This window comes from Gekko japonicus, unplaced genomic scaffold, assembly GCF_001447785.1.
Source record: "Gekko japonicus isolate JY-2015 unplaced genomic scaffold, Gekko_japonicus_V1.1 scaffold1639, whole genome shotgun sequence".
Lineage (NCBI taxonomy): Eukaryota > Metazoa > Chordata > Lepidosauria > Squamata > Gekkonidae > Gekko > Gekko japonicus.
The window spans coordinates 352607-369944 of NW_015170330.1; the positions used below are offsets into that span (position 1 = coordinate 352607).

The following is a 17338-nucleotide window of genomic DNA, read 5'->3' on the forward strand; positions in this document are numbered from 1 at the left end:
AGATCCATCCACAGTCTTAGTGCTTACATCATATGTCTCAGTGGTCTCCTCAGTCTCGTGCTCTTCCCAAGGAAGATGGAAGTCAATTGGGTGTCCCAAGTCAAAGCTGGATGTTGCCTCCTCAGGACTGGAAGTAGCAATGGTGGATGAAAGCCAGACAGACTCAGAGTGTTCCTCGCTGTTTTCTTGCAGACTGGGGGGCACAGTACTAGGGGGTACGGGTAATGATGTATCACCCATTGGCGTCATCTCCACTGGTATAGCTGTTCCTAGAGGCACAGCGCCTGAAAATTCGGCATCTCCTGATCCACCAGGATGACTAGGGGAGTGGGTGTTTGCTAGTCCAGAAATGTGCCCACCTTGAGGGGTCGGAGGGGACTGTGTGTCCTTCTGACTTGCCTTTGGGGTGGCGATTGTTCCAAAGATGTCATGCAACCCTGAATCTTCAGGCTGATGGGGAAATCCAGATTCTTCCAGATCGCTATAACTGACATTGTGATCCACTTGTTCCAGAGGGACGGACTTTGCTTCAGCCACAGTCTCAGAAGCAGATGATGACGGAGCTTTGTGCACCCCATCAGAAGACCCCGCCCCACTACTTGCTTCATGAGCATCTAAGTTCTCGGAGAATCCGGTTTCTGTGGCACTTTCCCTTCCATGTTGCTGAGATGGGCCAGGATGCGCTGGGCTGTCGAAGCTGTGGGGTTTCTTCTTGTCCTTAGGCTTGCTGAGCTCTGGAGAGATTTTGGGCCATGTCTGAGACTGATGTTGGATAACTGCATCTTCCACATCTGGCTCAGCCTCCCCTGGAGTGGCTTCTGAAGAAGCGGGTGCATTCTGTTCTTCATCAAGTTCTTCTTCAACCTGCAGGCCTGGATCCAACATCTGATCATCTTCAATGCTTAAGGTTTCTTCTGAGTTAGGCTGAGGCTCTTCACCTGCAAAATTTCAAGAGAAGCAAATGAGACATTGAGAGCTGGTTCTGTCCCCCTAACAAGAGGCAAATCTTTCCCCCCACCCTTATCTAGAAAGGACAACTTGCAGAATGAGAACTTGCAGATCTAACCAGAGATGAAATCTGTGTGTGACCCATTTCACATATAACATTGGGATAGATGCAGAAAATTACTGTTAATGGAAGGAGGGCAATTTTCACCCTTTCTCTGCTGCAGACATCCAACTCCCCCTCATGCTGTTCTGGGGGGGGGATCTCCTGTACCCCAGGAGCAGCATTTCAGGGTGCAATTGGGGATGAAGCAGGAGACAAGGGAGTCCTGGACCACTTATGGAAATCCTTTTCATCAGCAAGATATCTCCGGGATCTAAGGCATTGTGCCTATGAATGGAGACATGAGACAGACCCCCCACCCTCTGTTAAAACAACAAAAGCAACAACATAAGACCATGGGAGGAGGTGATGATTTCAAATGGCAAAAAAATTAGATCTTGAATTCATCACTTCTTAGATGGTCACACAGTGGATGTGATGCAGGACAGACTGAATCAGTCTTCCCAGAGGGGTTTCATTTGTCACTTTTCAGCACCAGTGCAGGAGGCTCTGAATCAGATGAAATCAGTGTGTGTGCTTGTGTGTGTGGGGTGTGTGCTTAGACTTTTTCCCGTGGGCCATTTGCATGCTAAAAACTGCCTACCCTCCAGTTGGTTTTTCTCTTTGCAAGAAAGAAAGAAAAATGTGGTTCTGATATCTTTCTCTGGCATGTGGGGAAAGAACGTATGTATGTGAGAGAGTTAGGCACACCACCATCACCCCCTCACCAGCCCCATAGCTAAGGACTTTTTAGGGAGGGGGCCTGGGGGGGTCACCTGCTAATCCAATCAAAGGCTCCAGGGCAAGGGCTGCAGCAGCCACAGCCTCTGGGTCCAGCTCCCCCCCTCCCAGGAGCCCCAGTGCCTCTTCCCGCGGCACAGCACCAGGGACAGCCTCTGAAATCACTGCCCTTGTCCTCCCTGCCAACAGGCTGACAGGCAATCGGGGAGCTGGGGTAGGGGAGCCGAGGCTCAGGAAGGGGGCCCATAAAAACTGCTAGGGGGCCGGGCCCCGTGGGCCCCACGTTAGCTATGGGCCTGTCCCCCACCCATGTCAGCAAACTAGCTGTGTCTGCATTTGTTGTTCAGTCGCACAGTCGAGTCCGACTCTTCGCGACCCCATGGACCATTACAGGGGGGGAAATGGCGGAAAACACGGAGGGAAACATGGACAGGTACTTTCTGCCAATTCTGTATCAAGTGTATTTCAGACCTTGGGGGATGTTTCCAGGTGATGAAATGAATGCGTGAAAATAATAGCCCGCCATCTCACACTGACCAAGTGCTGCTGGCATGTCCACTGTCAGACACCATCAAATGCTAAGTACTCTTGAAATGTCAGGGCCAAACGAGCACGACTCTGGAGCTCCAGGATTAGGATTGTCAGCAGTTTTTGCTGTTGGCTTGTTTGTACTAATTACTAAGCAGCCTTTGAAGGTCAGGGATACGGCTGCAATTAGAAATGATTGTTCCCTTTAAAAGAATCTCTTTCCTCTTGTGCTGTTTCCTTAGGTTGCCAACAGGCCGGGAGGGGGGGAAATCCTGCCCGTTTAATAGAACCTTACTTTTTGGGAATGGGTGGCTGAAGCTTTTTTATGGCAGGGATGTAAATAACATCCCATAAAGGCTCTGTTAAGGTTAAAGAAGTTAAAGAGGTTAGGGCTCTTTAGCTTGGAGAAACAATGACTGAGGGGTGACATGATAGAGGGTTACAAAATTATATGCGGGATAGAGAAGGTGGAGAAAGAAGTCCTTTTCTCCCTTTCTCACAATACAGGAACCCGTGGGCACTCAATGAAATTGATGAGCGGTCGGGTTAGAACAGATAAAAGGAAGTACTTCTTCACCCAAAGAGTGATTAACACATGGAATTCACTGTCACAGGAGGTGGCGGCGGCTACAAACATAGACAGCTTCAAGAAGAGATTGGATAAACATATGGAGCAAAGGTCCATCTTTGGCTATTAGACATAAGGTATAGAGGGGACACTTATGCATGGGGCAAGTGATGCTCTGTATTCTTGGTGCTGGGGGGGGGGCAACAGTGGGAGGGCTTCTGGAATTCTGGCCCTACTGGTGGACCTCCTGATGACACCTGGGTTTTAGCCACTGTGTTGGACTGGATGGGCCATTGGCCTGATCCAGCACGGCTTATGTTCTTAAGGAGACTTTTTTGTCCAAGCTTGTTGGAAATGCCAAGAGTATTTTCTTGATGTAAATTTCACTCCCCACCTTCCACTCCCATTCTCACCTGAAGCTGCAATAAGACGGGGTGGAGAAAAGGAAAGATGGTGCCTCACACATTATCAGGACTCAACTGCCTTATTCATGTCAAATATCGAAATAAAGTATCAAGTATCAGATGGCAATTATGGATGGTGGCATAAAGAATATCCAATTATTATTAAATGAATCAAACATATTTGGTTCCAAAATCTGCACAAGAGAAAGCTGAAGAAAACTGTGTGTGTGTGAGGGGGTGTTATAAGAAACAGGACAAAAACTTGTTTGGTAAAATGGAATAGGGAATTGGGGGCAATTTTGCAATTTTCAGCAGCAAAATCACACACACATTTTTGGTTTTAAGTTGCAGTCTTGATGGCTGTTTGGTGTATGGGGGGGGACCTTTTAAACGAATTTCAAAATGACCCACAACATATACTTTTCCCTTCATACAGACATTTTGGCAATTTCTGAGGGCCAAACCAGATAAGATGGCAGCCGCTGTGCCAGTTGCTCACAGATCTGCCCAATTTACATTTAAAGTTGGGTATTGGGGGTGGGGAGATGTTTAAATCAAAAGGAGTTTGTGGGTGAGAGAAGCTTATCTATCTCTTCCTGCATGCTCCATCACCCCAGGCCTTTTTTCTCAATCCAATTTTCTTCCAATAATGAAGCTGGAATGAGGAGAGAAAAGATGATGGATCACTAGGATTTAAACCAAGGGAAGGAAGATGGTTTAGTTCCTTTCTGCCAAGCACTCCTCGGGATGTTAAAACTGGATCCTCCCACCTTGTATGGATGTGAATAAACTAACATAGCTGACACCATCATATCCAGCTTGGCACTGAGGTAAATAAGCTTTGGTTTTATAGCAGTATAAGATATGTGAATCTAAAGTCACAGTGTTCCAACTATTTTACCAAGCAGACTATAGCCTCTGCTGGAGAAAAAAAAACACAACCGCATCATTAGTTGTTGTAGGTTTTCCGGGTTGTGTGGCCATGGTCTTGCGACTGTGACTGGCGAAACGTCAGGTTCTACAATGCCAATACCACGGCCACACAACCCAGAAAATCTACAGCAACTAATGAACTCCGGCTGTGAAAGCCTTCAACAACGACAGCATCAGCTTCCAAGCCACTGTCAAATGCCAGGGTTAACATTTAAACCCCTAACCAACCTTTAGGGAGCACTTCGTTCCATATGCTTTCCAGTACACTGAGCGTGTCCAGTAAATCTAGGCTCTAGGTGGCAGATTGACAAGTTAGCTCAGAAGGTATCAAGGACACAGCCTTTTCAGTAGTGGCGCCCATTCTGGGGGAAAGACCCTTCCCAGGACATGCTCTAATATACACTTAGGAAGGACTGTAAAGGACTACTTTTCATTGACATGGTCACTCTATCTCAGGGCTGTACCACCCACTCTGTCTCGTGGCTGGGTTGCCAGCCCAGTACTAGCCAGTGGTGCAGGACAGTGGAGGACGGGGACAAATAAATTGCTATTACTCCAATGGCACAATGTCACTTCCGACAAGAACCCAGAAGTGACAGAATTGCACCAGGAGACACTCTAGGATTCCACTGAAACTCTATGGTTTTAGCATAGAATTTCAGGGGAATCCTAGTATGTCCCCCTGACACAATGGCAACACTTCCAGGCCCATCCCAGAAGTGACACTGTGCTGTTGGACCAATGGCAATCCCCCCCCCTTGACACCCTACCAAGGCTTTTCCAAGCTAGACTGGAACTCACTTCTCGTGTTCCTGACAGCCTGCAGAGAATATGTCATGCTCCTTTAACACAGGTTCAATAAGATGCTATTTACCAGGTGATGTTATTTGGTTCCGTGCCATAAAAAGCTTCACCTGCCCATTTCTACACATTAAACCTCTATTACAGGAACATGGCCTTTTGTCTCCAGGTAGCTGGCAGCTCTGCCCTTCCCCTGACATGCTAGATTTCTAGGTGCAGTGATTTTAATAGTTGTGGCACATGCTGTCATGTGAACCCTCACCTGCACTCATGAAGCAGAACAGATCTGTTACAGTAATTTAGGTTTTAATCTTACTTTGTGAGGGGTATTTTTTTAACCCAAAGGCAAGGTAGAATTGTTTTAATAAATAAAACAAATACCACCACCCTAGGAACTAGGCCAAGTCTTCCGAGATATAGCCACTGACCTGGTTTTATATTTTTACCACAGGAATAAAGGGTTTTTTTTGCCCTACTTCTTAAAATTTATGCTTTATTCATCTCTTGGTTGTTGTTGTGTTATGCTTTTCTGAGGGGTTGAGTGAGCTATGTGACAGAATAGCTATTTAAATATAAATTGGCCTCTCTGTGATTGCCTTTACTCAAAAGCAAATTTGGTCTTTTGCTTAAAAATCAAAAACAAACTTCTAAACTGCAGTCGGGGAGGAGGACTGTACAGTTAGAAAAAAGGGGGAAAGCTATGTGTGGGAGAGGCTTATCAGACCTGGCCTGGCATCTAGCACAAGACCTGGGGAGGGACATGGGGGAGGTCATCAGCAACTGCGTGACATCACTTCCAGGGTCATGCCTCTCTAGTAATCAGCAATTTTACCACAGAGTTTCCAGTGCTTCCTAGAGAGTAGGGTTGCCAGGTCCCCTTGTCACTACGGGGGTGGGTGGGGATGTTATGTGACATGGTGCAACGCACTGATGTCACTCGGAAGTGATGTCATTGTGTCAGCGATGCCAGGGGCAATGTTCTAGTTTTGGCGCGAAACTCTATGGTAAATTTGCCCTCAAACCAGCTGCAGGTCCACCGCCGGGCCCCTTATGGGGCTCGGCAGTGGAGCTGCAAGGCCGGCCGCGGCGGCCAGGACCATTGGGGGCGGGGTGTGTGGCCTTATGACACACTTCTGGTGATGTCAGGGGGTGTGGCATATGCTAATGAGTTATGCTAATGAGTCCCCCTAGCTCTTTTTCTACGAAACGACCCCTGCCTCAAACCATAGAGTTTTGCCCAAAAAACTAGCCCAGTGCTAGCAAATGGTGTAGGACAGTGGAGGACGGAAACACATAAACCTCAAATTTCAAACATAAACATAAACCTCAAACATCCCCAACACGATGACATCACTTCTGGGTGACATCATTGCATCAAGGATGTCACATGGCAATGTCCCTGTTTAGGGACAGGGTTTTCCCCACCGGCCAACTGGTCTGTGGCGGGGAGAAGCCCCCGAAATCGGAGGATCCCCTGCCCGGACCTGGGGATTGACAACCCTACTAGAGTGGCATGACATTAATAATGAACCACTGTCACCCTGGCTTTCTATAACTAGTTTTGTGTATAACTAGGTTTGCCAACAATGTGGAGAAAAAACATCCTGTCCTTTTAATAAAGGCTTGATGTGCTGTTATTTACCAGGTGATGTTATTTTCTCCTCTGCCATGAAAAGTTTAGGCCACCAAGTACCACAATTTGGGCCTGGACAGGATATAATTTCTAAAAGTTGTTAGCAACCCGATGTAAAACCAAAGAGGTTCTTGTGGGGACAGTCCACAGGCGAGCAGCAGAGCAACTACCTCACATGCTGAAGGTGCCTGGAAAGGGAGACCCTTTTCTCTGTGGCCCTGCTGAATGACTACCAGAATTTTGGCTAGATGGACCAATAGTCCGACTGTGACTAGTCTTCTTGAAACCTTCTCCCTTTTAGTTTTCTTGGCATTTCCCCACAAACTTTATGGAATGGCAAATACATGCAAAACTGAAAGCTCATACCAAGGCTTGGTTCAGAGATGAATGTCAGATCATGATTTGGTAGTATGTGAATCAGCCCCGGGAGATCTCTGGGTGTGTATGCTCCCCCCCTGCATACTGAAATCTGTTGCAAGCCGTTGCTTTAATCTGAACTGGGAAACTGTGGTTTATGCTTGCACAGCAAACAAGGTTTTACATGCTGGGGGGAACAAATCACGGTTTGCAATTCTTGTTTGCAGAACCAGTAACAGCAAACAAGGTTTTACATGCTGGGGGTTTGCAATTCTTGTTTGCAGAACCAGTAAAAACTATAGCTCAACAATTTGGACGTAATGGTTTGCTGTGAATGAGGAAGTAATTGTATCATTTATTTGTTTAAAACATTTTTATGCTGCCTTTCCACCCTATCAGGGTCCCCCAGATTATTACTCATGTCAGCGGGGGAGGGTACCGGCTCATTCACATAGCAGCAAACCATAGCTGGCAATACATCTTCACTGAACCATTCAGGATTAAAACAGACAGGAAGCTGAGGAGATATGTGACCATATCTTTCCAGTGGTCCTAAAAAATAGATTACAGGATTTTGCTGTCCTGAGTTGACCCAGGGCCCTGTGAAGGGAGGGGTTTTTTAATCCTTCTTCCCATGTGCTGCCTCCCATTCCATTTAGATGGAAGAAATAAGAGATAGAAGGAGAAGCGAGCCGAAGGAGTCTCAGGGTGGTTTACAGTCTCCTTTCCCTTCCCCTCCCGACAACAGACACCCTGTGAGGTAGGTGGGGCTGAGAGGTCTCTTTCCTGAACTGGTCCTGAAAGAACAGCTGTGAAAGAACTTGTGACTGACCCAAAGTCAGTCACCAGCAGCTGCATGTGGAGGAGTGGGGAATCAAACCTTGTTCTCCCAGATTAGAGTCCACACTCTTAACCACTACACCAAACTGGCTGTCTTAGAGATAAATGACCATCCCCCCCGCACTCATAGATTCATACAGGTCAGGTGAGGGGTTTGATGGGGGGGAAATGTCAGGTGAAGGAATAAACTCTCTTCCTGCCATGACTCCCATCCAAATAGGGGCTGCGCACACCTGAAGTTTGCCTTCAAAAGCCACTGGGAGATCAGTGCTCATGGACTTGGCTCATTAGTCCCCCTGTGCATAGAATACAATTATTTGGTTGCTAACCCTTCAAGAGACTTAGCTGGCTTAGTGACCCCTCTCCAGTTATTATGGCAGGTTTGTACCCCTTCAAGATGCAACCTGGTGGTACTCCAGAGAGGAGACATTCTCCACCTACCATTCCTGTGTCTCTCTGCGCAACTTCCGTCTCTCTCTTTTCCCCCTTCCCGATCTCTCTGGCCTGGTCTTACATCACAGCTAACGGGACCTGCCTTGGGCCCTGGTGGGGCCTCAGGGGCAAGTGCTGCCTCTTCAGAGGCACTGCTTGGCTGCTGAGCCTCGAGGACGTCCTGTGAAATGGGCACGGAGTAAATGGCGCCTCTGGATTCCTTGGCCACCTCATGCTCCGCTTTGGGCAGCCGCAGCTCTTCCATCTTTTCTGTCACAGTCACAATCACCTTGCTGCCCTCTGCCTCGGAGACTGGAGACTCAGAGAAAGGGTTTGTATCTTCTGTGGGCAGAAAGAAAGCAGGATGTTACTGCCTCTGGTCTTTTCTCAGGGTTCCCCGAAAAGAGCATGGGACAGCTGCCTGTGGCAGGAACCTCACTCTGGGGGAAATTAGATGTGGGGGTGCCTTATTCACATCTTTCTGCTCCATTCACATATAAAAGAGGTCTATTTTTAATAACAAAATGGATGAAGGGAACTGTACACCCTCTCTCCCATTGCTTGACTACGTCCCCCTGCCCCTGGTCCTCCTCATTTCCAGACCTGGAGCTGGACATCTGAAGTGATAGAATATGTGCAGATCACACAAAGTGATGGCATCACTCTTCTCTGCTCTGGTTAGACCTCACCTAGAGTATTGTGTTCAGTTTGGGGCACCACAATTTAAGAAGGATATAGACAAGCTGGAACATGTCCAGAGGAGGGCAACGAAGATGGTGAGGGGTCTGGAGACCAAGTCCTGTGAGGAAAGGTTGAAGGAGCTGGGTATGTTTAGCCTGGAGAGGAGACGACTGAGAGGTGATATGATAACCATCTTCAAATACTTGGAAGGGCTGTCATATAGAGGGCAGTTTTGTCAAGGTTCTTTGTGTGCAGTGTTTTACCAATGAACTGGAGCACAGATGCAATCATACATCACCTCAAGATTACATTCTTATCTGTCCCAAATTTCTATATTACCGTCACACATATGGACATTGATAAAACACTGTAAAAAAATCCTGATGTGATTTTATGAATAATTGCAGCAAGGTGGGGTGGGGTGTTTTACTGTTACATATTTTTAAAACGCTGCCCAAAAGGAATCTTGATGGAAGTGTAGACACGATCTCATAAAGATTGCTCTTCTGCAGTGTTTCATAATTGGGAGGGGGAAGGCGAGATGCAAATGAAGTGAAGCAACATCTGGTCGAATCTGCATTTGCATTTTTAAATTAGTTTCGTGCTTCTGCGACGCCGTCTTTCTCTATGCTTGTTTGAATGTTGTTTGGAGAAGATTCATTTAAAGTGGTGCGGAGGCACAATTACAATGGAGCTGCCACGAGAGGGCAATAAACATATGCAGACAGGCAAAAGTATACACGGCACGCACAGTTGAAGTACGAAAACGACAGTTTTTTTGAAGATGGAGTCAGAAGGCTAGGACACCGGTAGGAAAGAAAAATGCAGATTCACCCAGAAAGTAGCAGCAAACCACACATGCTCTGACTCTGGAATTCATTTTAGAAATTCTCCTAGCTAAATGGAAATGAATGAAAAATGCAATGCAGCAAAATTTCAGGCCAATAAAGAATGGAAAAGTGAAAATCATTCCTACAAGACCAGTTTTCACAACCCTTTTCCAAATAATTGAGATATTTTAATTGAACATCTGTCTTCCTCTAACCAGTAATATAACTGATGCCATTCTGTCTAGTTTAGCTGGTCCTGAAGCTTAGAAATCTCAGATAATAAAATACAGGTCCTAAAGCATCTGGCTAAAACATAGCCCAAAGAATCTGATTCTAGTGAAGATTAAACGTGAGCTAGTCTCCCAGGCCTCCAGGCTGCTGTAGGGTTGCCAGGTCATGGCGGGGAATGGGGGGCTATGGTTGCCAGATCCAGTTTGGGAAATTCCTGGAGATTTGGGGATGGAGCCTGGGGAGGACAGGGACCTCAGTGGGGTACAACGCCACAGAGTCCACCCTCCAAAGCATCCATTTTCTCCAAGGGAACTGATCTCTGTAGTCTAGAGAGAAGCTGTAATTCCAGGGGATCTCCAGGACCCACCTGGAGGCTGGCATCCCTAGGCTACTGCTGCCTGGTTCAGAATTTCACAGCCTTCATGGATTTCATTTAAAGGAGAGAGAGTTTTCACCATCTCACTCTGGATGAAAGTTTACACATAGTTTCTTGCCTGTTGCAGATGTGTGTCTATGAGCTGGTGGCTCAAGGAACGAATTGTCAGCCAGGATGGAATCAAAGGCTAGCTTGGTGAGTATGCAGGGCAGGGCCTTTACTGAAGTCGGCACCGCACCTGCTTTTATGATCTGTATGTTTTCATAATCAGCTCTGAGAAGAGAAAAGCTACACAAGAGTGAAAAATTGCCCTTCTATGTAACCAGGGCCATCTACACCCTTCTGCATGTGGGACTTCAAAGCAGCAATTGGGGGGGGGGGAATCAACTGTTTCCCCTCCAAACCTCCCTCACAGGATTCTTGTGAGGATAAAATGGAGGAGAGGAGAATGAGGTAAGCTGCTTTGGGTCCCCATTTGGGGAGGAAGGTTTTTTTTAATGAAATAAATAAACAAACAACAGAGACTTCTGTAGCCCAAGTGTTCTGGATATGAACGGTTAGCCTCACAATCTGGTAATTTGAACAGAGATTTTGAAGTTTAGAAGTTTTTATCTACTCTTAAGGAACACTTTCCTTAATTGAGTATGACTTCCATGAAGTTATCCTTCACGCTCTTTAAGCTCCCAACAGTGCTCAAGTCACAACCAGATTATGGCAACCCCAGCAAGGGGCTTTCCAGGCAAGTGAGAAGCAGAGATGGTTTGCCATGGCCTTCCTCTGCAGAGCCTTCCTAGCAGCCCTGTAGCTAAGGACTTTTTAGGGAGGGGGCCTGGGGGCCCCGCCTGCTAATCCAATCAAAGGCTCCAGGGCAAGGGCTGCAGCAGCCACAGCCTCCGGGTCCAGCTCCCCCCTCAAGGAACCCCCGTGCCTCTTCCCGCCGCACAGCACCAGGGACAGCCTCTGAAATCACTGCCCTTGTCCTCCCTGCCAACAGGCTGACAGGCAATCGGGGAGTTGGGGTAGGGGAGCCGAGGCTCAGAAAGGGGGCCCATAAAAACTGCTAGGGGGACAGGCCCCGTGGGCCCCACGTTAGCTACGGGCCTGCTTCCTAGGTAGTCCACAATCCAAGTACTGACCCTGCTTAACTCCTGAGAGCTCACAAGATTGGGCCATACCATGTCTCCTTCCCACCCAATGCTCACAAAGCAGGGGATTTATTTTTCAGGAGAAGCATGATTAAAATTCCAGTGCTTTTACAAAATCCACCTTGAGCTAGGCGTAATCTCGGCCGAGCACAACTGCAAGGCTCAGATTAAGGTGATTTAGAGCACAGCCAATTTCATGGGGGAGCAGCTACTGCTGACTTTCTTTTTAAACCAGACGTTTTAAAACACACGCTCATTCCCTTCAGTCATTGGAAGCAGTCACAAACTGGACAGTCTGTGTTGTTGTTGTTGTTGTTTTTAAAAACCCAGACTTTCAAGTAGGGATGCCAGCCTCCAGGCGGGACCTGGGGATCCCCTGGAATTACAGCTTCTCTCTAGACTACAGAGATCAGTTCCCCTGGAGAAAAGGGATGCGTTGGAGGGTGGGCTCTAAGACATTGTACCCCACTGATGTTCCTGTGCTCCCCGGTAGGGTTGCCAGCTTCCAGGTGGGGCCTGGGGATCTCCCATTTTTACAACCGATCTCCAGCTGTCAGAGATCAACTCCCCTGGAGAAAATGGCTGCTTTGAAGGGTGGACTCTATTGCACTGTACCATGCTGAGGCTCCTCCCCTCCCCAACCCCGCCCTCTCCTGGCTCCACCCACAAAATCTCCAGGTATTTTCCAACCCAGACCTGGCAACCCTACTCCCCGGCCTCCACCTCCAAATCTCCAGGAGTTTCCCAACCTGGTTCTGGCAACCCTGCTTTCATGTGGGTCCTCCTTTACCATGAATCCAGCTTTCCGGTAGCCAAGGAACATCCCCTCATCTCCGCACACTATGCCTCTCTTAAAAGGCACGCTACAAGAGGAGCGGTTACGAGTTTCTCTTTGGTCTGTTCTGTTCTCTCTAGGTTTAAACTCCTCCACTGGTGAGAAGTTAAAAGCACTTTCCAGGACTGGCTCACAGGAGCAAGGGCTTGCTGAGGACGGTGCAGTAGTTGATAAGCACAGTAAGCGTTTTGCAAACCTCAGGTCATTTTCAAACCAACAGTGCCTCGGTTCTAACACTGCAACTTGGCACCGCTTTTTAAACTAGTACAGCTTCTGTCCCTTTCACAGTATCCTGATGCTCAGAAATGTAGGAGGGGGAAGTTTTCCTGGCAAGGAAATAAGTACTGGGAAAAATCTTCACCAGCTTAACTAAATTTCCCATCCTCTGACATTGCATTAAAAAAGAATAGGGAGATGCTCATTTATTATTTATTTGTGCTATTTAAAGCACTTCTATGCCACCTTTCCACCCAATTAAGAGTCCCCAAAGGAGCAAAAATGTTGCAGTTCTTGAAACACACTGTACAGTCTTGGTAACTCCATCTTTGTTACAGGCTGGTGCTCGACCTTTAGTTAACTTGAGTTCCGGGGTCGGGGTGGGGAGCCATTAGGTTGCTCCCAAGAGAATATTCTCCTCTCTCATGCTTGTTAGCAGCTCTTACCTAGGAAGCTTGATTTGTTTCCTCTCACCACTAGACGCCAGGTGCCAGATGGCCTGGCTCATCCTAGTGGCTGGGATAGCTTGAGTAATGATTTCTCGTAGTCAGCAATTAGGGTATTAGATGCTTAGTTTTAGCTATGCATCTCATCTCGAGGTCTGGCTAAGTGTCGCTGTGCATGTGTGCGTTGGAGACCCAATAGATGGAAGCTTAGCTTGCTACTTCTGTAAGCTTGATCATTGCTTATTAAAATCTCCTTGGATCTTGCCTGCTGTTTCCTTGGGATTTCTGTGAACCTGGAGCTCCTGGCAGGAACCTCCAACACACCCCATTCCAAAGGGTCACTATTTTTATTTATTTACTTTATTTAGATCCCACTTTTCCTCCCCAGTGGGAATCAAAAACAGCTTACATCATTCTCGTCTCCTCCGCTTTACCTTCGCAACAACCATGTGAGGTAGGTTAGGCTGAGATTGTGTGACTGGCCCAAGATCACCCAGCAAGCTTACATGGCAGAGTGGGGGATTTGAACCTGGGTTTCCCAGATCCTAGTCTAACCACTATACCATATTCATTAGGCACACCACCCACCCTCCCTCAAACTTTGCTGACAGTTCGACTCTGCCTGCTGTGTTAGCTTACTGAGAAATATCTTGACTAACATTGATTTGAAAGCCAATAGTTTGATAGTTCTTCAGGTTAAATATGAAGAAGAAGAAGAAGAAGAAGAGGTGAAGAAGAGATTGGATTTATACCCCACTCTTCACTACCTGAAGGAGTCTCAGAGCGGCTTACAATCTCCTTTCCCTCCCCACAACAGACACCCTGTGAGGCAGGTGGGGCTGAGAGAGCTCTGAGAGAGCTGTCCTTGAGAGAACAGCTATGAAAGAACTTATGACTGACCCAAGGTCACACCAGCAGCTGCATGTGGAGGAGTGGGGAACCAAACCCGGTTCTCCCAGATTAGAGTCCACACTTCTAACCACTACACCAAACTGTGTTTGAAAACACTCTACTGCTGCACTCCTAATCACTACACCCCTAACCACTACACCAAACTGTGTTTGAAAAACAAAATTGGCCTATAATAGCTTCTCAGCATTTCAGAATACACCTCAGCAGCTGCCAAATGCAAAATCGCAGGCTGTGCACTGTATAGCACCTCAGTGATCAAGTGCACACACTGACGTGGATTTGAATTGAAGAAAAGACATATCCATTCCCAACTCAGAGATTTAACTGAAACAGATTTTGGGAACAGAGTTCCACACAGAGGAGCCCTAAGGAATTCCCCCAAGAGCAAAAACAAGGAGTAAAACAAGAACAAGAATTTACATGGGGCAGGGAGCAGAACATAGGGGCTATTCCTGAAACATATGGATGGTTGGAGAATATGTCATTCCTGTGCCTGTCAGGCTGCTACTACTGTGAGGCTGCCAACTCCTGGTTAGGAATTCCTGGAGTTTTGGGGGTAGGGCCTGGGGCAGGTGGAGTTTGGGGAGGGGAGGTGCCTCAGCGGGGTATAATACCATAGAGTCCAGCTTGCAAAGCATCCATTTTCTCCAGCGGAACTGATCTTTGTCATCTGGAGATCAATTGTAATAGTGAGAGATCTCTGTAACCTGGTAATTCTGAGAGACTGCTGCAGGCTGGCAATGCTAGTTTACAAGAGCAGAGCTCAAAAGTTGACCCCTCTACTGAAAGTTTAACCATCCCAGAAGGTGGATATATTTACCTCTAAAACAATACACGTCATATTTGCTGTGGGGATCGGGGAATCCAGTCTGATTGCGGAAGAGGAAGATAGTCTTGACCCCTGGCATGTTCCCCCCACACTTCTCTCGTGGGGTCACGATAGGGTAGCGCACACTCCCATCTGCCAGCCAGCCAGGGTTACAGTGGTCCAGGCCTTCATTCCACGCTGCGTACAGCTGGCCTGTTGTTGCTATCTCTGCTCCCAGAGATTGGCACTCGGCTTTGGCCTCTTCCCAAGTGAATTTCTCTTGAGAGCTCACCACAAACAGCTCTCCTGCGAGCAAAGATAAGCCAGTCATTCATTTTTGAAAACAAAAACAAACAAAAAACTCCTGCCCAAACCTAATCCCCCCCCCCCAAGAACCCAGCCCATGCGAATCCTCCTGAAGGAGCAAGTTGCCCACTTCTTGTTCTCGAAGCCGCATTGCCAATGAATGTGCCTAATTTTTTCCTCAGCAATATAATTACCATACAGTTCTTCAGCGTAGCAATAGACATCATACATATCTTCTGGGTCCACTACACCGTAGTTACGAACTCCAGGGAACCCATCCATGTCCCCATAACAAGCTTCGCGAGGGGTGTGTATAGGGTACCTAGGGATAAGAATAGTGCTTGGTTTTTGTTGACTTTCGGTGCACGTCTGTCTATCCAACATAAGCAAGATGATCCAAGGCTAGATTTGACTGCAATCCAACATTTTGTGTGGAAACTCATGATTATGTTGACGTTCAAAATTAGGAGATACAAATAATTCCGTTTCAAAACCCCTCCTTGAGCCCATTACGCATAGGGTTGCCATCTCCGAGTTGGGAAATACCTGGATATTTTGGGGGTGGAGCCTAAGGGTGGGGTTTGGGGATGGACTTCAGTGGGGTACAACTAGGGCTGCCAAGTGGGGGCGGGGGGCAGGGAAACCCCCGCTTTGGAGGCCCGATTTCTGCCGCGACAGAATCGGGCCCTGGGGGGAACTCCGCCCCCAAAGCTACGTCATCAGAGGTGACGCAGCCACGTCACTTCCTGTGACAGCGTGGCCCAGATTGTCGGGGGGGAAACCATATGGTTTCCCCCCCAACGATCTGGGCCACGCCCCCAACGTGAGCGACGTAGCACGTCACTTCCTGTGACATGCTGGTGGCGTCCGCGCGCACGTCCTGGGAGAGCTCCCGGAGCCCGGCAAGGCTCCCCCGCCGGCAAGGGTAAGTAAACTTGGCAACCCTAGGTATAATGGCATAGAGTCCACCTTCTGCAGCAGCCATTTTCTCCAGGTAGGGTTGCCAGCTGCCCCCAGGTGGGAGTGGGGGATGCCCTGATTTTGTGGGCTCCTGGGGGAATGAGCTAATGAGCTACCCTATGAGATCAGGGCCCTGTGAGACCTATTACAGTTCCGCAGGGCCTGCAAAGCAGAGCTCTTCTGCTGGGCCTTTAGTTAAGGCAGCAGGCATCCACTTTGATCTGGCCTCCCCTCCAGTGACTGCAGATCCTAGAAGCCAGATTGGGACCACACTATCATCTGTTGAGGCATATTGTTGTTTTAATGCTGGTGAAGAGGAAGGAAGAAGCATGCCTTGCCTATGTCACCTCCGGGTGTGCCTACGTCACCCGGAAGTGACATAGGCATGTTCGTGACATCAGGGGCAATTCTCTGGCTTTTTGGGCAAAACACTATGGTTGGAAGCTTATTCTACCATAGAGTTTTGCCCCAAAACCAAAACGTCACCACTTGACATCATCAATGTGGCCACATCACTTCCGGGTGACATTGGCACATCACGTTTGGGGTGGTAACTCTCCCCCACTGGCCAGTCAGCCTGCACCAGGGGGACCACCAGAAACCGGGGGATCCCCCACCTGTTGGGGGGACCCGCCAACCCTGTTTTAGATTTCCCCAAGAACAGATGTTAAACTGGACATTGAACCCTTTTGGTCAGAAACCATGGTCACATGATCACTTTGGGATGAGCTGGTACTTTTGCCTGCTCAGTCACAGAAGTTGTCATGGATTGGGCCCTATATTGCACTTGATTCACAGGCTCACTATTGACATTGGTAGCACATCACTGTAATAGGAAGTATCCTGTTTCCATATCTGCCTGACTTGTCCATCTAGAATTTCTAGAAATATTACATCTCTCCATCCCACACTGATATCCTTTCCTCATCTTGCTTGGTTATGTGGTCTCATACTAAGCATTAGCAGTGTTTCTTGACTGTTATCTCTATGCTTTAATTTAGAAGAAGAAGATTGGATTTATACCCTGCCCTTCACTAGGAGTCTCAGAGCGGTTTACAAACTCCTTTCCCTTCCCCTTCCCACAACAAACACCCTATGAGGTAGGTGGGGCTGAGAGAGCTCTTTCCAGAACTGTCCTTGAGGGAACACCTCTGACAGAACTATGGTTTGCCCAAGGTCATCCAGCAACTACAAGTGGAGGAGTGGGGAATCAAATCCAGTTCTCCCAGATTAGAGTCCACATACTTAACCACTACACAAAACTATGCTTTTACCCAAAGCAGTATGGGACAAGGCTGTGTCTAGGC

At 47.8% G+C, this 17338-nt stretch overlaps 1 protein-coding gene across 1 annotated transcript in view; it reads right to left on the reverse strand.

Moving 5' to 3' along the window:
- BCAN (brevican) overlaps positions 1–17338 on the reverse strand; it is a 76598-nt gene that overhangs the window by 23216 nt on the left and 36044 nt on the right. Inside the window, exons 5-8 of the mRNA XM_015418126.1 lie at positions 15266–15393; positions 14778–15071; positions 8295–8627; positions 400–938 (exon numbers count right to left, since the gene is read on the reverse strand). Of these exons, the coding sequence (XP_015273612.1) occupies positions 400–938; positions 8295–8627; positions 14778–15071; positions 15266–15393 (1294 nt within the window). The remainder of the gene's footprint in view (positions 1–399; positions 939–8294; positions 8628–14777; positions 15072–15265; positions 15394–17338) is intronic.